The sequence below is a fragment of the Cetorhinus maximus genome, chromosome 10 (genome assembly GCF_964194155.1).
Source record: "Cetorhinus maximus chromosome 10, sCetMax3.hap1.1, whole genome shotgun sequence".
Taxonomy (NCBI): domain Eukaryota; kingdom Metazoa; phylum Chordata; class Chondrichthyes; order Lamniformes; family Cetorhinidae; genus Cetorhinus; species Cetorhinus maximus.
The window spans coordinates 41,944,147-41,970,283 of NC_135888.1; the positions used below are offsets into that span (position 1 = coordinate 41,944,147).

The following is a 26,137-nucleotide window of genomic DNA, read 5'->3' on the forward strand; positions in this document are numbered from 1 at the left end:
TTCCAATAAAAATGGAAAATGCTGGAAGTGCTTAGCAGGTCTAGCAGCAGCTGTGAAGAGGGAAACAGAGTTAATGTTTCAGATCTGTGATCTTCCATCAGAACTGAGTCTGTTTCTTTTCCAAATGAATTTTCCGCCACCTTGGACAAGGTACTGTGGTCAACAGCAAGCCCATGGTGCCGGCCATGACTCAGAGACTAACTCAATGGTTCAACAAGATGGAATGGCACCCAATCTCAAAGACCCTTTTCATTGTCTTTTCCTTATTTCTTTCTCTCTCTTCAGGTACCATGCCCTAAGAGGGCGCTGGCAACCATGGACCTCCATGTTAATCTTGCTGTAGAACTGTGGATCATCTTCATTGGTGATACATTCATCCAGTTTGCGAGGCTCTTTAGAAAGATTATTCTTTGTCTACCTCGATCTCTTTTATCATCGATCCTTCCTGTCAGCATCAGACTTTCTAAATCATGATTTCATATTACGAGAAATTCCAACTGTCTCTTCCTGATCTTGTTATTTTGGTCTCAGGTTTTACCAGCACCTCTTCAAGATATCTTCATTATTCACCTCAAAAAACCACAAGCGGCAGCCCCAATTTCTCTCTGCATTGTTTCACTGATCGTCCAACACTCACTTCTTTTTGTCACTTCTTTTTGGTGTGATGTAACATTCCAGTTTCTCAGTTTTGTTTTCATGACTAATTTTGAATTGATCATAATCTGTTTCATTTTTTGAAATGCATCTTTGGCCATTCCAATCCTTTGCCCTATTTCTTGGTTTCACTTTCCGTCCAATGTTAACATACTTCCTCCAACAAAATTTGCCTACCTGTTTGACCTTTCCATTCTTCACTGTGACCTTACACTTACTTTCCTGAAATCCTCTTGTCTTGGGAATGGGAGAGAAGGCAGCTGGATGTTCTTTAAAGATTTTGGGAATCCCATGCTAACCAGTACCAGAAATAAGCACAAGAAAGACTTGCTTTAATGTAGCACCTTTCAGAGCCTTCCTACATCTCAAAGTGCATTACAGCTAGTGAAGTACTTTTGAAGTGTAGTCATAGATGTAATGTTGGAAATGTGACCACCAGTTCAGCTACATCAAGGTCCCAACAAACAGCGATGAGAAAATGAGCAGACAGTCTGTGTTTTTTTTTAGTGATGTTGGGTGTATAATAAATGTTGGCCAAGACATTAAGGAGAACTCTCAACCTGCTCTTTTTTGAAATAATCATGTGGGATCTTTTGCATTCACCTGAGCAGCTAATAGGGATCCATTTCATCAGCAATGATCCAGTCACATCTATCAGCTCTAAACTAATGATGGAGAAATAACAATAGTGAAGAATTTAAATTCCTTTAATCTTATCCCAGCACTGAACTTGACAATCTCAGTCTAGATAGTAGATTCCACATCAAATCATTCCTACACATGTCAACTGAATGCTATCACTGTTTCCATAGTCTATATTGTGCAGTTAAATTGGGTCAACAGAGTTCAGGGGCTCCAGCAAGTCTTTACATACTGGGATTTAGTGGGGTGCTCATGTTCGGATGGAATGACCCTGGACTCATTACCGTTTCTGAGCCAGAAGGCAAAGAGTTCAAGCCCCCACCACTACCACTACCACTTCCCCCCGACTATGGCCCTTCCACTGAGTGCAGGATGGGGGAATGAACTTTGAATACTGGGATGCCACCCGGTGGATGGGATTTGTTTGCGATAGATGAAGGTGCCCCCCACTCCCCCCATATTGTAAAAGGAAACTGGAACTCTTTAGCCTTGGTTGCAGCCCACCTAGCCCTACACTAAAAATAAACAATAGACCTTGAGGGAAAATCCCTCAGCTACTCTTCCCTAGCAAGTAATCAAGAATCACACGTGTGAGACTTCAGTTAGGACATGCCCTAGGGGCAGAACACATTGGATGGACAGGCGGTGCAGAGTAACTCTAGGCAAATTCATGGTGTTCACTTCTAAATGGATTTTTTTTTCTTTATTCTTTCATGGGATGTGGGCATCAATGACAAGGCCAGCATTTGTTGCCCATCCCTAATTGCCCTTGAACTGACTGGCTTTTTGAGCCATTTCAGAGGGCAGTTTAGAGTCAACTACACATTGCTGTGGGTCAGGAGTCACATGTAGGCCAGACTGGGTAAGGATGGCAGTTTCCCTTCCCGAAAGGACATTAGCGAACCAGATGGGTTTTTGGGACAATCGCTGGTGGTTTCACGGTCACCATTACTGAGACTAGCTTTACAATTCCAGATTTATTAATTGAATTTAAATTCCACCAGCTGCCATGGTGGGACGTAAACCCAGGTCCCGAGAGAATTCATCCTGGGCCTCTCGGTTTATAGTCCAGTGACATTACCGCTACACCACCATCTCCCCCAAAGGACCTGGGAGGGCATGAGGAGGAATCCAGTATGGGTAGGGTGGGGGTGTTGGCGAGAATATATTTCTTTTAGGTAGTCACTGCCTCTTCCTGTCCCCTCTCCTCCCGCCTTGCAGGCTGGGTCAAAGGTTAGAAGAAAAGTCACAGCGGCAGGGTCCAAGAAACAGGCGATTTAACAACCACTCTTACTTAACAAATTCTGCTTTAACCAGACTATGTGCAGAGAAAAAGGCAAGCAAACAAAAATCTGCTGTGAAAATAAATTGCAGGGAGGCAATCTCTGGCATGTGACACCGCAGGCACCTTTATTGCACGACAGGTGCTACTTTCCACAATGAAGCTGAACCATTGCTTTCAGAAGCCATTACTTGGTTGCTCATAAACTGGCAACTGGATAACCATTGCTAAAAATGTAGTCTGTCTAAAATGTGTAAAAATACTGTAAAACGGTCCTTAGTAATAAATATCTAGATAAAAGCAAAATACTGCGGATGCTGGAAATCTGAAACAAGAACAAAAATTGCTGAAAAACTCAGCAGGTCTGACAGCATCTGTGGAAAGAAAGACAGAGTTAACATTTCGAGTCCGTATGACTCTTCTTCATAAATATATAGATCCAGGAATTAGGCCATTCAGCCCCTCAAGCCTGTTCCACATGCAATTAGATCTATACCTTCAGTTACCCACCTTAGTTTCATACCCTTTGATATCCTTGCCCAGCAAAAAAAATCTTTCAATCTCAGTTCTGATATTTTCAATTGACCTCCAGCCTCAACAGTTCTAATTTTTGTGTGAAGAAGTACTTCCTGACATCACCGTGGAATTGTTTAAGGTTATGCCCCTTTATTCAGCATTCCCACGTCAGAGGAAATGTTTCTTTCTGTCTCCCTACCAAATCCTTAATCACCTTAAACACCTCAATTAGATCATCCTTATTCCTGAGTACTCAATCAGCCTAGTCTATGCAGTTTGTTTCATTAATGCGCTGTAATACCTATCAATGCCTATTAGGTAATGCTTACTGCATCATATGGGAGGTCTTGTGGCGCAGTGGATAGCGTCACTGGCTCTAAGCCAGAAGCTCTGGGTTTGAATCCACTCCAGGACTTGATGGCCATGGTAGCTGCGTTTGTAATGTAGCCAAACAGGTTGATTATCATAAAAGCAAAATACTGCAGATGCTGGAAATCTGAAACAAAAACAGAAAATGCTGGAAAAACTCAGCAGGTCTAACAGCAGATGCTGTTAGACCTGCTGAGTTTTTCCAGCATTTTCTGTTTTTGTTTTCGTTGATTAGCAACTTGTTAATCTTTCCAATACTCCTAAGGCAGGTGGTAAGAGTGGGAGAGTCTCCTGGTTAGGCATGATTGATACGGAGTAGCACTCCGCAAGCTATGGCTTCTAGTGACAGGCTAGCCACCTGTTCCAGGAGAAACTAGCTATGGAAGCAAGTGGAAACATGTGCTCTGTCTACCTCATGCACTACTAGGCGTGGGAAGAGAAAAGATTGTATTTGAAAGTGCCTGCATTGTCAAGTGTTAAAGATTGCTTTTCCCTCAGTTTGTTTTCATAGTGGATTTTTGTTTGTTTGTCTTTTTCTCTGCACATTGGCTGGATAAAGTAGAATTCATTAAGAAGGAGCTATGGTGGTCTCTTGGTTCAGAATGACCCTTTCCCTCTCGTTCAAGGAGGAGATTGAACAATAAGCACCTCTTCCGCGTAATTGGTTGGTGGGGGGGTGCTCTTGATAAGGAAAAGACTTAAAAATTTCACTCACCTTAACCACGTGGAGTTTGGGTAGGAGGTTGCAGTCAGCCAATGTCAGCTCATTCCCATCCAGGAATAACCTTTTTGATGGGTAGGTTCCATCTTCGTGTGGTAGTGGCGTGTTCAGATATTGTTCCAGCTCCACTAGTGCTTTTAGGAATGATGTCTCCAAAGCTGAACACAGAGAGCTATTAGCACAATGCAAGAACATGTCACCAGTCACACCAGCCATTATCAACAGCAAGGGCCACTGAATGCCCAAACTTGGCTGAGCCTTTGTCCAAACACTGTCAAACATTGGTCAAGCAAAAGTAACAGGGTAGATTTCCATCCCCCTCCCTCACTACCCCTCCCCCCACTCCCCCCACCAACCCCGCCACCACCCCACCCCCTCCCCCACCCACCCCCCGCCCCCCCACCGCCCCAAATCAGAGCAGCAATGATGCTGCCTTTGTTCACTGGAAACAAGCCAAACATGAGTCTACCAATTCAAAAAAGCGAGCTTTAATTGGTGTACCGCCATTACAATATCAAAGCTTCAACTGAGTAGCTGGTGAACTTACGCTCATTCTTTTGAGGAAGTGGATTCTTAACGTAAGCTGAGAATTTCTGGAAGACGCTATAACCTGCAGTCATGGATTCCTTGCATCTGACACTCAGTCTAGGGTACCTGGGGAAAGAATGAAACAAATCTAACCCTTTATGGTCAATGAAGACTAATGTATAAAATGGCTGCACATCTCAGTGTTTCTGAATGGTGCAAATTGATTTGGAGAAGCTAATGTCTCTTTATTAGAAGCTATTTTTATGCACTTAAATGTCCCTTGTTGGACATCAGTAACCAAACTGAGTGGGAGACTGTGTGACCTGTGATGTACAAAGGCACACAATAAAATAAATGATCAATAGGTGGTGTTATAACCCAGGGTAATCCAATTCTGCTCTCATTATTCAGCCTAGTTTATATGTGACTCTTAATTGCCTGCTGGAGTCGCCTTGCAAGCTACTCACCTGTATCAAACTTCCACTGCAGCAGTTCAAGAAGAAGGCCCTGTACCATCTTCTCGATGAAGCTGTAGGGATGGGCAATAAATACCGGCCTCGCCAATTAGGCTCACATCCAAGAACAAATTATAAAATGTCCTTGGTTGTAAGGACAATTAGGGCCCACTTCTAAATTTTAGGTGAGGTAGTCTAAAAAGATTCTGACCCAGGGCACAATGGATTTACCAACCTGGCAGGAGAAGAGGAGGAGGTGAAACAATGGGATGGCTCATTCAGCAAGTAACATTCCCAGTCACCCTTTCCTTCTGGGATCAGGCTCACCCCTCTGGGAGTAGAAAAGTGGCCATGACAGCCAGAAACACTGTCTGATTGTCTAACCCCTCACTGTCTATCCATTTTGCAGAAGTGATTGTCTTCATTAACTGTGTTCACTTCATTCATATGCTGCTCTGTGCTGGGTTATTATTGGGGGTTTAAATTGACTCTGTTATGAGGGTTTGGCCAGCCCACAAATTGATTGTTGCATTTCGCTGCGTTCCAACAGTAACTACCATGTGAAAATAAAAACACTAAGGTGATTTCTGTTTTCTTTAATTATCTTTACTGCCACTGGAATAAATCAGCACAATTAGATTTCAAACTACAGCTCAAATCCATACTGCAGGAAGATTTTGGAGCAGGTACAGCAGAGATTTACTAGAATAATTCCAGAGATGGAGGATTATAGTTGCATTGATAGATAGGAGAAGCCATGATTGTTCTCCTTGGAGCAGACCAGGTTTAGGGGAGATTTAATAGAGGTGTTTAAAAGGGTTTAGTTAGAGTAAATGAAGAGAAACTCTTTCCAGTGACTGAAGGGTCAATAACCAGAAGGCACAGATTTTATAGGGGAGAGTTTTCTCCCTGTTGGGCGGGCCGGTCAGGAGCGATGGCCACCTGCTACCTGCGCGGGTGGGGGGAGGAGGGAGAGTTGGAGCCTACGAAAGAGTGCAGAAATCTCCCTGAGGCACGGAGCTACCTCAGGGAGATTAAGTTGAGTTTGAAACTTCACAATAAAAAAAGTTAAAAATCATTTACACATGTCCCCTCATGTGACAGCGTCACAAGAGCTGGGACATGTTTATCAAATGTTTAATAAGTATTTATTAATTTAATAAACCCTTCATGAAACCTCATCCCGACCATGGATGAGGTTTTGTGAAAAATGTGAGGCCACCTGGGCTCTTTGCCTGCCCGCCAGCCTTAAGGTTGGATGGGCAGCCCTGTCAAATTTATTAATGGCCTTAATAAGCCTTTGACAGTTCAGCGGGCGCACAGCCGACTCCGGTGCACGCCTGCCAAACAAAAGATTGGAATGACGCACGGTGACATTGGGACGCATGCCCGACATCACCGTGCGTCATTTTACGCATCAGTGTGCGGGGCCCGCCCCCGCACGCCGAACAGAAAATCCTGGCCATAATGATTATCAAAAGAACCTGACGTTATGTAAGGAAAACTTTTTTTAACACAGTGAGTTGTGACCGGGAACACATTGCCTGATAGAGTGATGGATACAGATTCAGTAGGAGCCTTCAAATGGGGAATTGGATAAATCCTTGAAGGAGAAAAAAGATGCAGGGGTGTGGAGAAAGAGAGTAACTGGCTTGTTTTTCAAAACAGCCGGCACAAATTGGATGGGCTGAATGACTTCCTTCTCTGCAAAATGATTCAAAGAAAGACAATTTTTCCAATTTGAGGCAGTTATTCCATTTTATTTGTGCTTCTGAGCCTCTCTGTCATGCAGGGCCACTGGGCTCCTGACCTCATTACAGCCTTGGTCCAAACATGGACAAAACAGCTGAACTCAAGAGGTGAGGTGAGAGTGACTACCCTTGACATCAAGGCTGCATTTGACCAAATGTGGCATCAAGGAGCCCTAGCAAAACTGGAGTCAATGGGAATCAGGGGGAAATCTCTCCACTGGTTGGAGTCATACCTAGTACAAAGGAAGATGGTTGTGATTGTTGGAGGCCAATCTCCTTAGTCCCAGTGCAGGCGTTCCTCAGGTTAGTGTCCTAGGCCCAACCATCTTCAGCTGCTTCATCAATGCCTTCCTTCCAACATAAGGTCAGAGGTGGGATGTCTGCTGATGATTGCACAGTGTTCTGTATCATTCAAGACTTATTAGACACTGAAGCAGTCTGTGTTCATAAGGCCTGGACAATGTTCAGGCTTGGGCTGATAAGTGACACACAACATTTGTGCGATACAAGTAGCCCATCTTCAACAAGAGAGACTCTAACCATCTTCCAACAGCATTACCATCCCTGTATCCCCCTATATCAACATCCTGGGGATTTACCATTGAGGAGAAACCGAACTGGACCAACCATGTGACTACAAGAGTAGGTCAGAGGCTGGGAATTCTGTGCAGAATAACTCACTTCTTGACTCCCAAAGCCTGTCCACCATCAACAAGGCACAAGTCAGGAGTGTGATGGAAGACTCTCCACTTGCCTGGATGAGTGCTGCTCCAACAACTCTCAAGAAGCTTGACACCATCCAGGACAAAGCAGCCTGCTTCCTTGGCACCACATCCACAAACATTCACTCCCTCCACCTTCGAAACATAGTGGCAGCAGCGTGTACCATCTACAAGATGCACTGCAGCACTCACCAAGGTTCCATTCACAGCACCTTTCAAACTCTCAACCGTTACCACCTAGAAAATAAGGGCAGCAAATGCATATGAACACCACCAACTGCAAATTCCCCTCCATGCCACACACCATCCTGATTTAGCACTATATCGCCGTTCCTTCACTGTCACCAGATCAAAATTCTGGAACTCCCTTCCTAACGGCACTATGGGTGTCCCTACATCAGGGGGGCTGCAGTAGTTCAAGAAGGCAGCTCACCACCACCTTCTCAAGGGAAATTAGGGATGGGCAACAAATGCTGTCCTTGCCTGCAATGCTCACAGCCCATTAATGAATTATAAATATATATATTTCACAACAGCAAATGTTCGGGTCCTCCCCTTTAGAGGATTGACAAACCGGTCACTGCATGGAATAAAGCACCTTCGATCCACACCCAACGGTCTGTGTGGCCTCAGACTGCATGGGAGCAAGAGTTTGTGTGATATTCCATCTCTGGACATATGCAGATGTTTTACAATACAATAGTTAGCAATAACTTAGAGGAGGATACTGCATTCGGGATTTCAGAATAACCTCCTTTATTGCAATGTCCTTGAATCTTTGTCAGCAAGTTCATTCATGTAGCACCTTTAACATAATAAAACATCCCAAAATGCTTCACAGGAGCAATCATTGGAGAGACGATGGTGAAGGGATGTAAATCAGGAATCCTCAAGGTCCCAAAATTGGCAAAGGGATCTGGAGGACTGTGAGGCAGGAAGATGCTATGAAGATCCAGAGGGACGAAGCCAGGGAGGGATTTGGAAATAAGGATGGGAATTATTGACAATCAGAGTAGTTCAGCTATGAAAGAAAGTTGCTTTGCTGGATCCAAACTTTTAAAGGAAGTTTTTAATTTTTTCATTCCAACTGCGAAGTGTCAGTGTCAGAGGCAACAGTTACACCCATCCAGACAAAATAAATGAAAAAGACAGCCTTAATGAGTTTTTGTTGGCTGGTAATTGCAGTTCACCTGCAGCACTTTGAACAATGTTTCATTGATGTCAGTACCCAATTTTCAACAAGTGCTCCCGCTGTCAAAGAAACAAGAGCTCTTGAAACTATGAAGAACAATTCAGCAATGAAATCACTTACTGTGACACAGCAGCTTTGCCTCAGGCTCTGCAACTCTTTCAGCCACAAGTGGAGACACAAGCCTTTTATAATAGGTTCTCATAGGGGAAAGAATAGGGGAAGTTGAGAATGTTTTCTTAATGCAAAGGAAGTTAAGGAGAGATGTATTAGGAGTATTCAGAATTATAAGGTTTTGATACAGTAGATAGAAAAAGATAGATGGAAAAAAAGATACTGATTTAAGGTAATTGGTAAGAACCCAGGGAGGATAGATTTTTTTTAGTTCTTATGATCTGGAAGAGTGGATGCAATTTCAGTAAACAGATTTCAAATTGGAATCCGGTATACACTTAAACAGTAAAAATTTCCAGGGCTAGAGCAGGGGACTCGGGCTAGTTGGGGAGGTTTTTCAAAAAACTAGCACAGCAATGATGGGCCAAATGGCCTCCTCTGCTATATGACTCTACACTTCTCTGGTTATTGAGTTTATTCCTCTCCTCTTGGGGCTTTCTGTATTTTCTCATCCTCTGATAAGTGACTTCTTAGTCCTGATTGTCATCATTAGCTGCAGCAGCCCTGTAAACATTTTTGGTCATGTCCCCAAGATAACAAAGCAAAATTCTAATAGTTACTGGATCTGCACGGTGCCTCCACTAACTTCTTCCTAGCTCTGAAAAGCAGCAGAGTGTCACGTCAGATCTCATTCAAATCTTAATCAATAGGCAAATTTTCTGAAGAAGATATACAGCCTTGACTTACTTGGGAGGAGCGAGAACCTCCTCCAGAAATTCTTCAATTTTGTTATTATCTGTCTTGAGCTCGCCATTGTAAATGAGTAAAGGTGGCTGACAGCCTGGTGCAATATCTTTCAACATGTGTGGGTTCCTGCAATGGAAATGGGTATTCATTATGTTTTGAGACATCACTAATGCCTAAGCGAAGCCTGGGGCTCAGGTAATTCAGTGACCGGAAAACAAACTGGAAAAAGGGATGAAGCGATGGGAGAGTATGCGACAAGTTGCACATCTACAGATCAGGAGACAGATTAACACCCGGAGCTCATGCCCCAGCAAAACAAACCCAAAATATGACAAGAATGCTGCACACAACTGCAATCCAAGCACAGTAAATTGTGGTACGATTTGCTTTTTAGGTAATGCAGCGAGTAAACATTCTACAGGCCTATTTCTTCATACATTTTACTACATGTTTGTTTTAGTAGACTGGGGAGGAATATTTGTACAGTGGATGCATAGAGGCCTCCAATGTTGTTGATGTCCAGAGACCCTTAATCTGCCTCTGAGACTTCCTGACATGATGAGAAGCTTTAAAAATAATGAGGCTGCTCCTATGAACTCCTTGCTGGCTATCTTAGAAACATAAGAAATAGGAGCAGGAATATGGATCAGACAAGCCTGCTCCGCCATTCAATGCAATCCATCTGCCCTTCAGCAATTCTTTTTCAATCTTCTCTTTAATCCCCATTTTCAAGCTCCATTGTCAAGCTCCCAATCTTCTATCCTTAAGGCATTAATGTTGGGCTATAACTCCATGAGGTTCCAGTGCCCTCCCATACTTCATCCAAATGGCTATTAATTATTCATGTGACTGAGGCTGATTCCTGTTTTTTTGAGCACAAGAAGTAGAGTGGGAGGATTACTGAGTGCACTGCTGTCCTCCAATATCCCCCGCATATGCTCTTCCACAATGGAACACTGGGGCAGTCAGGAGGAGGAATCCTATCTGATTTTCCCTAGTCCTTCTAATCCTTCTACCAATTATTTTAAATGCATGCCCCCTGGTTATTGACCTCTGGGAAATAGATCCTTCGTATCCATTCTCTCTAGGCCCCTCATAATTCTATACCCTTCAATAAAATCTCCCTTCATCCGTTCCTGTTCCAAAGAAAACAACCCCAAAATATACAATCTGTCCTGTTAATTAAAATTCTCTAGTCCTAGCAATATCCTTCTAAATCTCCTCTGAACCCTCTCTAGTGCGATCACATCCTTCCTGTAATTTGGCAGCTCTCAAAGTCCTCCTGTGTTGATCTGAAAAACAGAACCTTTTAGCAGGTCAATGTTTCTGGTGATAGCTGGAGTCATGCTCAATAACTCGATCTGGTGCACCTCTCCTGGAGAAGGCTTATGCAGGCAGCCACTGCAGTCACAGGAGTTGCTTATGTTCCAGTATAAATGCAGGGTCCTTTGACTAGTTAGTAATATGTGGTTTTGAATTTATAAGCACTTCACCTCAGCGCATCACAGGCTTCAGTCCTGGGCAGTATCTTCTCAGGATTTTAGGAGGCTACTGTATCGTACAACTCCAGAGACTTAAAAAAACATTGCCCTTTGCAGATCTTTCCCTTCCTATAGCTAACAATACAACACTTTCATCTAGTTTCCCCTTAAATGCATCCACGCTATTCAACTCAACTAATGTTTGTGGTAGCAGGTTCCACATTCTAACCATCCTGGATAAGGAAGTTTCTCTTGAATTTCTTATTGGATTATTAGTGACTATCTTATATTTATCTAGTTTTGGTCTATCAAAATCCTTCATAATCTTAAATACCTCTATCACCCCTCAGCCTTCCATTTTGCAGAGAAAAGTGCCCCAGCTTATTCAAACCTTCCTGATTGTATAAACCATACAATGCATCTCCCCTATCATTTGTTGTTTCTTCCTGTACTATTTTGAGATCTGCTCCTATATCACAACAGTGGCTAAGCTTCAGAAGTATTCAATTGCCTGCAAAATGCTTTGGGACATCCTGAGGTCATTAAAACAAAAATGCAGGTTCTTTCTTTGCTACCTGATTGCTTGCTTGTTGCAACAATTAGGTATTTTGTTTGAGGATCTTTTTCTTTCCAAACTTCGAGTTTCTTTTTGGCCTGGCTCCTCACTATCAGCACTGTTTACTCTTTGACCTTATGCCTTGAGGGAAATCCATTGACCTGCCACAGACTGATTGATGCATGAATTTTGTGACCATCTACCCCACCCATGTTACATATCCTCCACCCACAGCCTAATACTCAGCTATATTAACAAAGGACCTGTGGTTTATTGTCAAATTTAACTATTGATGTTCAAAAAAACCTCCAAATTATAGTCTCAAACCATAGAAAATGCCAGGGAAGCAAATATGTGAAGGGAAAGTAACATTTGAGGCATGAAAACTGCTTGTGCCAAAAAGGTCACTCCTCGCCTTGTTTACTTGTTAAATAAACAAAACGAGGAAGGGAATATTTTTCAGCTGCTGACAGGAAACATTGCAGATTCAGAGTTAAGTGTTCTCTACCATTCCAACCACATGAATCAACCCCAAAACACTTCCTATAACACTACTGCGACATGTGACTTGTCACACCACGGAATATGTCATCATAATCTCTCAGAGTTTAATAGCTCAACTCTGATTTGCACCAACTGTTGTGTACCGCAAGTCTGTTGCCAGGAAGAATGACTGAATTAAGACTATTCAAATTCCATTCACAGGGTACCCCAATCAAGCAGAGAGAAAAAACCCTTTCTTCCCACTGACTTTGTCTAGCTATGAGAGCCTCTTGGAACCTGTTCATTCATAAAGACCAGTTTGGATGTAACTGATATATTTTCACACCAATTGGAACAACATTTTTTGAGAAAGGCCAATAAACTTGCAATATTGCAACATGGCACAAGGTGACAAAATAAATAGTTGAGGGATAGCGTGCACCTCAGAGTTTGACATCAAACACAATAGTGACATGGAGCACAGCAAGAAACAAAGATAGACAGAGAGAGAGAGAAAGGGAGATAGAGATAGACACACAACATTTTGAATACCAACCAGCCATATTTTGAACTATATTACTCAATTAATCTTCTATGGGTTTGCTCAGAGAATTAAAATAATTTTAAAATATTAAAAATATGCTCTGCTATCCTCCATTTATGCTTTATGTGCTCTTCATTCCAATATGTTTTAAGAATGTTTTTCCTTTCATAATTGGCTTATAATCCTTATTCTTTGGACTCAATATAATTGTCCTTCTTTTCAGAGTTATTACTGATCATTATTTACCATAAACCTTTATTTACTTTATGCAAATTAGATGTATTCTTGTCTACCAGCAGCCATTTCAAAATTTCATACTTACCCCTCAATACATCCACTGTGACTAAATCCGAGAATTTAAATGATCAATGTTGCACTTGCACTGCATATTGTAACCAACGGGAGGGAAATGGAGATAGCATTATGTACATGGGACTAAGGTTGCTAACTGTGATTGAATGTATTCATGGAAGTCTGATCACATGACTTGCCCCTACACTCTTGCCATTTGTCACCAACATATCCATCATTGTGACGTACAGCCTTCCTACGCCAAATGGAAAACAAAAACACTCAAGACCCAATTGGATGATACTTGACTGTCAGCCAAACAGCCTTCCCCCCACCACCCACCACCCCATGCCACTCCCTCCTCCCCCCTCTCCCCCATTTTCAATATTTTTATATCTGGCAAAGAAAGATGTTCAAAGAATTTTTTTTTTTAATTTTAATGTCCTGATGATTTTTTTCTCTAGGGTTGCACACAGCTGTGTCCTGGAGATGGATCCTCAATTCCTGGAGACTCCAGACCAACCTCGGTGGGTTGGTAACACTAGACTGGGATTGTGTGGAGAGACCGACTGGCAAAGTCCAGGGCCAGAGTTGGGAGCAGCACTGACCAGAATGTAGATCAAAAGCATCGTGTGCAAGCACATGAATAGGGATGAATAATTGGACAAACAGGTTTCAGAGTGGGACCTGGCCAGCTCAGAGTTGAAGCAGGGAGGGAGGGGAGATAGGGGCTGTTGGGAGACACAGGGAAAGAACAGGATGGTGGGTGTGGAGTTGAGATTTGGGGGGAAGGGAAAATATCAAGAGCCTAAAATGATTTTTCAGAGTTGTGATCTAGTCACTTGGCCTTGTCACTTTAATTTTATATTACAATTGCATTCCTCATGCAGGCATGGCAATAGACGTTGAGGCATGCAATAGTTCATAGGAGTTGTAGTGCAGTGGTCTGGCTCAGAACATTGAGCCTCAGCTCAGTAGGCTGGACCATGAAGTGTCAGATTTCAGCACAAGAACAAGCCATTTTGCTCAAGTGATCGAGGCCAAGTTTATGCTTTACATGAGCTGCCTCCAACCCTCCATCATCAAAATCACAGCACATCCGGACAGAATAAATAGGAATAATCTAGTCCCATTGGTGGACGGGTCAAGAACCAGAAAATGCCAATTTAAAGTGATTGGAAAAAAAATCAAAGATGAAGTGAGGAGAAACCTTTTTACACAGCAAATGATTAGGATTTGGAATGCTCTGCCTAAGGGATGAAGGCAGATTCAATTGTGGCTTTAAAAAGAGAATTGGATAATTATCTGAAGAAAAAATATCCGCAAGGCTGCTGGGAAAAGGCAGGACAATGGGAATAGTTGAGTTGCTATTGCAGAGAGCTGGCATAGACATGAGGGGCTGAATGGCCCCCCTCTGTGCTGCAACCAAGCTATGCATCCAGTCAACATATCCTTCTAATGTCCAGCTACTTATTAATAAACAGTGACACCTGCTGCAAGGTGAAGGCAGAGAAGCTGTGACACTTCTCACGAAGAAACAGCTGAAAATACTAATCGTCTAAGCTTACACATAATGAACCAGGTTGTCATGTCCAGTGAAGACATGTCCTATTCATAACTTTAAACCTGGGCTGCACTCAGTATACTGTCTTTTATTTTTAAAAAAGGGTCAATTACAAGACTGTTAAGATGGCTGCCAAGGGTCAGGTGACATTTGCAATTTTTGCACAGACAAAGGATTAACTCATGTCTGAAAAAGCCTCTGGAAAGTTCTTAAATGCAAATGAGTTTCCCAGGTGTAAAGGGACCATCCTTACCAGCTCAATGGAAGAGATCTAACAAAGAATGACTGCCAAATGTATCAGAGTCATGAGGATAGAATATCAAATAAAGTCTTCCAGTGAGCTAATTATAGCTGTTATGTTGATGGGTTGCCAATCATTTGCCCATTGTATATCACTTACCATGGCTTCAACCCATTATGCAGAAAATGGTAAGGCATTGAGATTTGCCATCATGTGACCGAAACTAGCTTCTGATACCAAGTCCTTTATTATTCCAAGAACCAGAGAGAAACACAGTCAGCCTACAAAAGAACACCATCTGCAGGGAACATCAGCAGCAGCAAAAGGCGATAGACCCATACCTTTTTGAACCTGGAGACAGTTACATCTATAAAGTCTCTTAGCCTGGTTCCTATTCCAAGCTCACCTATAAAGAAACTTTATCTCCTGGTAAGAATAAGCTACAAGTGACTAACTTTGTGACCTGCTGAATATCCATCCCTTTGAAGGAATCCTACAATAACCCCTGACATATGACTACAGTTATGGAAACTACCTGAATCACACTTTCAGAGTGAAATGCTGTCTTTGCCATGCCTGCAATGACAGTTTTTCCTAAGATGAGCAAAACACATGAACTATAAGCTATTCTTTTATTTAGAACTTGTAAAAGTGCACTATTCTCTTGAACTGCATCTTACGTGTGTGTGTGTGTGTGTGTGTGTGTTTATGTGTGTGTCAGTGATGAAATGTTTAGGCTTTCAGGGTAAATGCCTGAATAAATAACCCTCTTTATTTAAACCCACAATATCTTGTGGCCATTATTTAAATTGACTACACAATCCAGGGGCTAAGAAACACACACATCTCCCTCTTCGAAAACCACACTGATTACAGACATTAAGGAGTACAAAGGGTATAAATTACCATGGCTCCAACCTATTATGCAGATAATGGAAGGCATTGAAATTTTCCATCATGTGACCAAAACTAGCTTCTGATACCACATACTTTATTAATCCAAGAACCAGAGAGAAATTCAGTCAGTCTTCACAAGAACACCATCTGCAGAGAACATCAGCAGCAGTAAAAGAGTACAAAGGGTTTCAATTCTCTCCTGACCCTGTCTGTAACAAGGGTGACATAAGGAGCAGGAGACAGAGAAAATTAGCAAAAGCAGATGCAGATTTTGAGGTGCATCACACAATCTAGCAGAAGAAGCAATAACTTCCCCAGATTCAAAGAAAGCACTGCCTAATTTAATGGGAACATTTGTGCAATAGGCCACTGAATTGAGAAACATAACATTCACATCAATGATCAGCCACACAAAACCAGAAACACCAGGTGCTGAAACTTCACCATCAACAACCCCTTCTCAATAATTTTAAGCACAACCAGCTTTGAATTAATTTTTACAATCTCTAACAATTTTTATTGTTGCAGAAGCTGATCTTCATTGGCAAAGAACAACCATATCCTCATATAATTAAAGAGCAAAACCTGAAAGAAATTACTGGTACAGAAATGTTGATGTGGCCCTGTTCAGCATCTCAGGCGAGCGTACAATGGTAATGAAAAATGAGACAGGCAGGTTGGAGAAGTGATTGAAAGATGGCAAAGTTATGAATATAACACCAGTCTTTCACAGTAGACTTTCAAGCATTCATGGCATTCAGCAACAAAGTGGCTCATTGTCACATCTCATTGTGCCTCTTTGTTTCTTGGATCAACACTTAGTTCAGATCAGACAGCACTCACCTCTTCATATCCACTGTGTTAATGGTGAAAGCAACTTTCTTTAACCACAGGATCATGAACAAGCGTTGGGAGAACGGACAGTTCCCAATGCTCTCACCATTGTCACTGGCCTGCACACAAAGAATAGGTTCAAAAGTTAGGGTTCTCTTTGTTCAGTTAACTAGTGAAAACCACTGGCATTTTTTATTATTTTTTCAAAATGTGCAACTCTTGCACAGTTCTGGTTTACAGCTACCTGGCATTATTGTATCTGTATGGACTACACTAAAGGGCAAAAAAGTAGATATTAAAGGAGTTTTCGAGGGAGAAGGGATGCACAGTAAATGGAGGGATTGAGGAATAATTCTTTTGTGATACAGTGGCCGAAGCCTCAATGGTTATGAATGGTCTGGGGTGGGGGTGAGGGTGGGGGTGGAGAGTCTTGGTGGAGGGAGACAGCCGATGGGAAAAACACCCAGTAAAGAGGCAGACCCTTCACCAAGATGTTTCTTTCTGGCTAAATCCTAATCGTTTGTGCGTGGTGCTGTTCCAACAAAATTAACCAGTTGTTTTGCTTCCCAGTGATGAAACATTGGCCCTTTAAGAAAGTCTTCTGTCAAAACATGATGTAAAATCGGACAAGAGTACCATGCTAATTTGTCAATGAGGCAGCAGCTGTGCTATGTATGAGGCAGTTACACAACCAAATAAAATGCTGTTGTGTTGGAAACCGCTGCACATTGGACGGTGTATGGTCAGAATAACTGCTTGCAACAGGAAGAATATAATACAGCAATAATTATCAGGAATCGTTTTGCAGAGAACTGGGAGTGGGTTTGTGTTTAGAGTTTCCTTAAAGAAAGAATGCACATTTCTATATCACCTTTCACATCCTCAGGGTAACCCAAAGCATTTTACAGCCAATGTAGAAGTAGGAATGTGATGAAGGTTTCCTGCCCAGTATGATTCAATGCTTTATGAATTTGTCACATGATATTTGATGAATCGGTCTGTCTTTTTTACCTTAACACTCTGGTATGCTTGATTATAGAACTCCCTATAGTTACACAACTTCATTCCTAAGAAAACAGAAAATACTGGAAATACTCAGACGGTCAAGCAACATCTGTGGAGAGAGGAGCAAAGTTAACATTCCAGGTCAATGACCGTGTAAAAAGGTCCTTAATCTGAAACATTGGGCAGAATTTTACATTTGGCGTGCGGGTGTGCCCCTGACGCACCGGAACATAATATAATATAATATAATACGCGATGATGTCGGGCATGAGACCCGGAGTCGGCTGCGTGCCCGCCGATAATTCAAAGGCTTATTAAGGCCATTAACGAACTAATTAATTTCAAATTTATGCTGCCCAATCTAACGGTTGGCGGGCAGGCGAAAAGGCAAAGCGGCCTTTACATTTTTTAGGAAACCTTATCCACGAGCGGGATGAGGTTTCCCAAAGCTATTACAAATTAAATAAAAACTTTCTTTTGACATTGAAAACATGTCCCATCTCATGTCCTATCTCAGGTAGTGAGTTCCAGACTCCCACCACCCTCTGGGTGAAAAATATTCTCCTCAATTCCCCTCTTAGCCTTCTACCTCTTACCTTAAATCTATGCCCCCTTGTTATTGACCCCTCCACTAATGGAAAAAGTGCCTTCCTATCCACCCTATCTATGCCCCTCACAATCTTATACACCTCTATCAGGTCCCGTCTCGACCCTTTGCTGCTCCAAGGAAAACAACCCCAGCCTATCCAATCTTTCCTCATAGTTCAGACCCTCCAACCCAGGCAGCATCCTGGTAAATCTCGTCTGCACCCTCTCCAGTGCAATCACATCCTTCCTATAATGTGGTGACCAGAACTGCATGCAGTACTCCAGCTGTGGCCTAACCAGCGTTTTATACAGTTCCAGCATAACCTCCCTGCTCTTCTATTCTATGCCTCGGCTAATGAAGGTAAATATCACATCTGCCTTCTTAACCACCTTATCTACCTGCCTTGCTATCCTTAGGGGTCTATGGGCATGCACACCAAGGTCCCTCTGATCTTCAGTACTTTCCAGGGTCCTACCATTCTTAGTGTAATCCCTTGCCTTGTTAGCCCTCCCCAATTGCATTACCTCACATTTTTCTACGTTGAATTCCATTTGCCACTGCTCTGTCCATCTGACCAGTCCATTAATATCCTCCTGCAGTTTACGGCTATCCTCCTCACTATTTACCACCCTACCAATTTTTGTGTCATCTGCGAACTTCTTGATCATACCCCTTACATTTAAGTCCAAATCATTTATGAATACCACAAACAGCAAGGGCCCCAGCACCGAGCTGTACAGTACCTCACTGGAAACAGACTTCCAGTCACAGAAACATCCCTCTGCCATCACCCTCTGCTTCCTGCCTCTCAGCCAATTTGGATCCAACGTGCCACTTTGCCTTGGATTCCATGGGCTCTTACTTTCTTGACCAGTCTGCCATGAGGGGCCTTATCAAAAGCCTTGCTAAAGTTCATGTAGACCCCATGAAATGCATTACCCGCATCAACACTCCTGGTTACCTCCTGAAAAATATTCAATCAAATTTGTCAAACATGACCTTCCCTTAACAAATCCATGCTGACTACCCCCGATTAATCCATGTCTCTCCAAGTGCAGATATAGTCTGTCCCTCAGAATTCTTCCTAGTAACTTCCCCACCACCGAGGTTAGGCTGACTAGCCTGTAATTTCCTGGTCTATCCCTTCCTCCCTTTTTTAAACATGGGACAACCTTAGCAGTCCTCCAGTCCAGTCCATTATTCAATTCAATAAAAGCAACACGCTTCATATTCCGGGGCAACTCGTAGGTGCATTGGGCAAATAAACAGACAAAGTGTATTGAGACGGGGGCTGGGGTAGATGGGAAAGGTTGCAGTGAGCTGGATACTGCAGCCATTCACTCTGAAGATCTATGTTCAAATCTAGCTCGCATTGAGGGACCTATGTGAAACTGAAATTGGACAGTCTCAAAGGGATAACTTCAGGTGCCTTGGCCCAGCTCTCTGGAATCCTTCTCCAAGCGCTTGTCCTCTCTCCACTTTTTAAAGACTTGCCTAAAATGCATCTTTTCCACCAAAGCACTCTCCCAGTTAAAACCCACTGCTGAAAAAAGAAAGGAGAGGGCAGACACCTCGCAAAACTGGGCACTGGTCAAAAATAGTCCCCCAGCCAACTCCTACCACAGAAAACCCCTCCCATTTCGATCCCAAGGGAATTCTGGGCCTCCTGCTCTACAATAACCTTATTATATCATCTTGCTATACTCGATACAATAATCTCATGATATGATCTAACATTTTTTTTCCAACACATGCTCTAGTCATAAAATTTGTGAAATTTATTACATAACAGTTCAAATTAGACATTACATAAAGTGTAATACTGTTCAGTTTCTTTCAATACAGGACATGAGATCCCTTACTACACTTGCCATTGCACATTATCTTACAATGTAATTTTACATTTCATGTCAAACATTTTCTGGCGCATACAGCCGAGGGGTTTCTGGCCCCTTGGTTCACTATGTCGGGAGCACCTTAGAAAGAGGCCTTTCCCTGTCCAGCCTTTGCAGTGACTGCACCCAGCCTTAGTGCATCCCTCAGCATGTAGTCCTGGACCTTGAAATGTTCCATAATTTGACCTAACTGTCCTACATACAATATGCTGTGAGTGCAGAAGTAGCAGATTCTCCTGCTCTGCCTCGCCCTACATTGATACATTCCACACTATTGTCACACTTAATTTGCTCAATCTAATCTTCTGACCTGCACCCTGGCACTGATCCAAGATTAGCTCATTTCTTGACAGGGGATCAGCCAATTTGAAATGCGGAAGGAAAGAAGCTAAAATCAAATAGACGTACATTGATCAGTCTTATGTTGGACATGAATGCTTGCTTTGTCTGAGAAATAAGATCAACTAGGAAGCTGAATCTAGGGCAATAGAAAGGCTGGCGATGCTTTCAACTATGGAATCTGGATTTGAATCCTGCCCAGACAAATGTGATGAATCTCTCCTCAACCATCTGTTAGTGTTGAGAAACATATGTGAAATCAGGTTGAGCAAACCCAAACTAGGGCAAGTTGTCAGGATCATGTCTGCAAGAATCTAAAATAGTGGTTGGCAAGCTAGGGGACAAGGAATGCTGGTGTGGGATGTGGAAAAGTTCTTAATCCTTAAGGAAAGGAACGTCAGTGCGGGATAGTGAAACACTTGTGCACCAAAGAACTTCCAAAACAAGTGTTTGGGAGGCTGATGAAATGGACCCTGCCATATTGAACTGAAATAACTTGATGACACTTGATCTTCAAGTGTTCCAGCATTGACATCCCACATCTCAAGGAGCCTTGTGTTTGAAGCAGGACATATTTGTATTCTTCAACTGTAAACATTTGTCTACACATATTTATATGTTTTAAAACTAACTCTCTGCTCTTATTAACAAAAGAAAATGCAGAGAAGTGCTCCTGCTCTATCAGGACTGCCAATGAATCATAACTCCACAATGGGCGTGGTGCATTGCTGTCTCCACTGAAGGGAAGTAAGGTGGAATTCCCTATATCATTTGGCACTAGGAATGACTCTGTTTCCTGAAAATCTGGTTGCAATGTTGATTGAAGCTGTGAACAAACACAATTGGAGGACACACATTTCAGAGCTGTGAGATGACGTGGCCAGTTTTGTGAGCAGAGGTCTGTTCAGACTGAGTATCCGACGAATGATTGTAAAAGATAGCAAGTGAACCTGGGTGCGAATGTGGAGGAAACTCTAGGCCTCACAGCTTGCCCTGAGCCACTTACTGCCCCTCCAAGTGCTAAATGGCTGCGGTGCAGCCTGTGAGGGGCAGGTTTCATAGTGACATTTTCAGTGGCAGGGTGACAAGTTCTACCAATCATGAAATCCTGCCCACTATTACTGGATTTACAGTTTTCTTATAGAGGTCCTAATGCTGAAAGTTACAATGTATTAATGATTGAATCAGGATGTCAGATGACATTGAGATGCTTGCCTTCTTCTGCTCTGTCTAAAATTGACAAGACTCTGTCTCTATTTCGTTGATACTTGTAACTTCAACTCTAATTCAAGAGAGCTGGTGGCGTAGTGGTGATGTCACTGGTCTAGTAATCCAGAAACCCAGGTTAAGGCTCTGGGGATGGGCGGGTCAAATGTCACCACTGCAGCTGGTGGAATTTAAATTAAATTAATAAACCTGGAATTGAAAACTAGCCTCAGTAATGGCGACCACGAAACGATCATTGATAGTTCATAAAGACACCTCTGGTTCACTAATGCCTTTAAGGGGGATTCCCGATAGCACTGACTGCTCCTTCTCACCTGCTGAACCAGTTAGTCCTCAAAACCCCTCTTTACCTTTTAAAAGCTGCAGGCTCATCAAACTAAGGTAGCCTGAAAAACACCTCAGCAATTTTATAAATTGAAGAATGCAGGATGACAGAAACTGTGAGCAATAAATGTCATCTGTTGTCAGCTGCATCTTTCATTTTCACTTTTATTTTTGGTGGTGGAGCAGTCAGAACATCTGGATTTTTAAGTCCAGTTGGTATTTACATTCTGAATCTCTCCAGGAGTTCTTCAGAAACCTTCTTTTGTAAAGCTCGTAAAAACAAAAATTAGTGCTACAGAGCAGGATAGGGAAGACAAAAGTATAGTTAGGATTGAACATATAGATATTTTTTGTGAGAGTTTCACAGAATTAATTATGCTCTTGCAAAGCATTAAAGAGGGTACTCTAATCAGGTCCTTTTCTGACATAACCAGAAATTCGTTGCATTGTCATTAAATCAGGTCAGATGTTGGATGTTAGCTAACAGGATCAGCTTTGAGTGCAACTGGGATATATCCAAGTAGATGATAAGTCAAGCAATAAGTCCATTTGGAACAGCCAGGCAATGATCATCTCCAACAAGAGAGAGTCTAACCATCACCCCTTGACGTTCAATAGCATTACCATCACTGAATCCCCCACTGTCAATATCCTTGGGGTTCCCACTGACCAGAAACTGAACTGGACTAGCCATATAAGTACTGTGGCTACAAGAGCAGGTCAGAGGCTAGAAATCTTGCAGCAAGTAACTCACCTCCTGACTCCCCAAAGCCTGTCCACCATCTACAAGGCACAATTCATGAATGTGATGGAATACTCCTCACTTGCCTGGATGAGTGCAACTCCAACAACATTGAAGAAGCTTGACATCGTCCAGGGCAAAGCAGCCCACCTAATTGGCACCACATCCACATACATTCCCTCCCTCCACCACTGACGCACAGTGTGTACCATCTACAAGATGCACTGCAGGAATTCAAAAAGGCCCCTTAGACAGCACCTTCCAAACCCATGACCGCTGCCATCTAGAGGGACAAGGGCAGCAGATAGATGGGAACACCACCACCTGGAAGTTCACCTCCAAGCCACTCACCATCCTAACTTGGAAATATATCCCCTTTCCTTCACTGTCGCTGGGTCAAAATCCTGGAACTCCACCACTAACAGCACTGTGGGTGTACCTATGCCATATGGACTGCAGTGGTTCAAGAAGGCGGCTCACCATCACCTTCTCAAGGGCAACTAGGGATGGGCAATAAATGCTGGCCCAGTCAGCGAAACCCACATCCCCTGAATGAATATATAAAAAATGAAGCAAAAGTCAAAGAAGGCAGCAAGGATGATGGGTGCAGAAGTACAGAGCTAGAGATCAAGAGTGATCAGTGACTGAGAAAATTAAAAGCAGAAAGAATCAGTAAAGTAGAAACTAGGGGAGAGATGTAGACTATGTGGAGGGGACACAAAATAACAGTGTAATTACTGTAATGCATTTATGATCTAGGCTGGCTTGACAGTAGTTACAACTGGTTAAAGTCAATGGGGAATACACACTTTCTCCATTGTAATCGGCTGTCATCATTTTCCACTTCGACAACCTATACCAATTGCAACTTTTAAATTACAGGCTACATTCTGTATTTACTCTTTCTGGATCTAAGATCATTCTGATCACATTTGCTTTATTTCTGAATTTTTCTTTGCCATTATAATCCAAAACCAGACGATAGACTGCACTTTGCTGCATTTCATTGATGTCTTGACTCCTTAAAGAGAGTAATGCCCATTTTGAAAACACATGGCTTGCAGAATTTCCTCAAGCATCAATATTTATTTCTCGATAAGCTTGCAATAATTATGCCAACATTAATTTTTCAGGGTGCGTAATAACAGGTGTAAATGACAGGAATCATTGGCTGAGCAGATGGTGCTGGCATCAAATATCACTCATATAATGAGCTCTGCATGTAATGAAAAAACCTTGAGAGCAATCTAATCCTAAAACCACTCAAGCTTCCCTTTTACAGTCAAATCAACCCTTTGCTAGATCTCAGCCTGTAACTGACACCTGTATATCCATTATTCCAGACCTAATCTATCAAAATTCTGATTAAAGTCCAGTCTGCAATTTAGTCCCCAGGATCTATTATTTATCCCATGTACAAAAGTCATCTGCACCCCTTAAATAGATTCCGACATCTAACTATATATCTTATCAGTACACTAATATATCAATATTACTGTCAAAAACAAACACAAACTCAATTTGTGTAACCATTAAAACATGAGAGCAGTAGAGATGGACGATGTAGGAAAGGATTTATATTAGACTGGTTATTGGGCAGAAGAATGGCAAATTTAACCCGATAAAGTGTAAATGCTCACCACAACTAAATTACATTGATTGAGACACAGTAAACGGTCTTCAGAACAGTGCTAAATGCATGCAGTTCAACATTTGGACTATGTGGTGGAGTAATTAAGAAAAAACAAACAGAATGACACAAATATGCGTATAGTGCAGAGGGCAGCAACTGAATTAGTTTGAAACTTAAAGAAGCGCACAAAAGGAAACTCATTCTGTGTATTGTTTATAAAGAATGTAGGTAAGGGCAGAACCTCTTAAAGCTGAATACTAAATGGTATAGGTTAAATAAATTGGGAATATTCCTTCAAATTGAAACATGGTAGGACCAGAGGACATACATGTAAATGTGTGGAAAGCAAGTTGAAGAAACATATATGAGGAAAAAAACATCCTTAGGAGTACGTGAAAGATCAAAGTAGCCACAATGGAAGCTGCTTGAGATCTCATGAGAGACAAGACACTAGAGCTTTTGATGGGCAGGAACAGTCCATGAGCCTTTCATTATTATCATCTATTCAAAGTTCAGAGTGAAAAACAATTATGACAGAGGACAGTAACTGAATTCCTTAGATTAGACACGGACCAAAAGAAAGTTGATATTAGTTCAAAGCTAGTTTAATTATTCCTACGCATAATTTATACAGCAGAGACTGACATTTTAAGTTTAAACAAGGGAGGAAGTTAAAATAAATTATTTAACTCAAAAATACCATTGAAATAAAATTTGACCTAAGACTTCAATATTTCCAGCTCAAACCTTACCTTAATGAACAGCTCAATCTTGGGATCCTCGGCCATTCTCTCCTTGCAGTATTCTGTAACCTGCGCACTCAAACTCACCAGCTGATCTTGACAGCAAATCCTGAGCTTTCGTGGCTGGCTTCTTAAACACTTACTTAAGACCACACTCAGCAAGTCTGGAGAAAGTTTGAAGCTTTTTAGCAGAGGCTGAGCACACTTCAGGAAGCTTCCTCTAAGCCTGTTGGATCGGGAGAATTTGCTCTCTCTGTCTTGGCATAAATGCGCAGGAATAGAGGTGAACTCTGCTCTCTACGATCAAACACACCAATTTTGCTTTTGGTTGCTTAATGTACGGTGTATGCAACCTGACACCCAGAAACTGAGAGGGTGTGGGAGGGATTATCTGACAGTTTCTCTCCTCCCAAATAGTGCAGATTTCATGTTATACACAATGGATGACTTGTTAATAGAGCTGGATTCAATGATTGTGGAAGTGATAAAATATTGGATTCTTGAAGAGGGTGTAATCTCACCAAATATTTAGTGCATACCATGCTTACGTATGCATACTTACAATAATGTTTACTGTAAACCAAGCTGACCGTATATTATTGAGGAAATGTCACCCCTAACTATTGTGTTATATTTGCATGTGTTACATATTATATGCCTGGGATTTTCCGTGCCCGCTGGTGTCAGGTGTATTTGGTGGTGTGAGCGGACAATACGGCACGAGCAGGCTGCTTTTCCCACCATCAGATGTCAGGAACCTCATTATAACACATCTGCATATCATTATTAGGCCTGCCCACCGGAATCGTTGCTCCCCCCGCCTTGGTGGATTGTCTGCCCATGTTGGCGGGAAAGCACGCTAACGTGTTTCACAATAGCATATAAAAGGCATGCACTTGGCGGGCTACAATTTGAGGGGAACTCAGAGGTGAGGACACAATAACATTGTGCAAAACTCACCAGGGTCGCCTGTTGGACTTCAAGCTTGAGGAGGCGCGTTTGGGGTGTGGAGGGGGCTAGGGCAGCCCTGCAGTTGAGGTAACTTGGGAAGGGTGGCTA

The 26,137-nt window shown here is 42.3% G+C and overlaps 1 protein-coding gene across 1 annotated transcript in view; it reads right to left on the reverse strand.

The window, feature by feature from the left end:
* Nucleotides 1-25,396, reverse strand: part of clic3 (chloride intracellular channel 3) — a 29,799-nt gene extending 4,403 nt beyond the window's left edge. The window contains exons 1-5 of the mRNA XM_078550343.1: nt 25,088-25,396; nt 16,591-16,700; nt 9,691-9,816; nt 4,732-4,838; nt 4,179-4,342 (exon numbers count right to left, since the gene is read on the reverse strand). Of these exons, the coding sequence (XP_078406469.1) occupies nt 4,179-4,342; nt 4,732-4,838; nt 9,691-9,816; nt 16,591-16,700; nt 25,088-25,123 (543 nt within the window). The 5' untranslated portion in view covers nt 25,124-25,396. The remainder of the gene's footprint in view (nt 1-4,178; nt 4,343-4,731; nt 4,839-9,690; nt 9,817-16,590; nt 16,701-25,087) is intronic.
* Nucleotides 25,397-26,137: the final 741 nt, after the last annotated feature.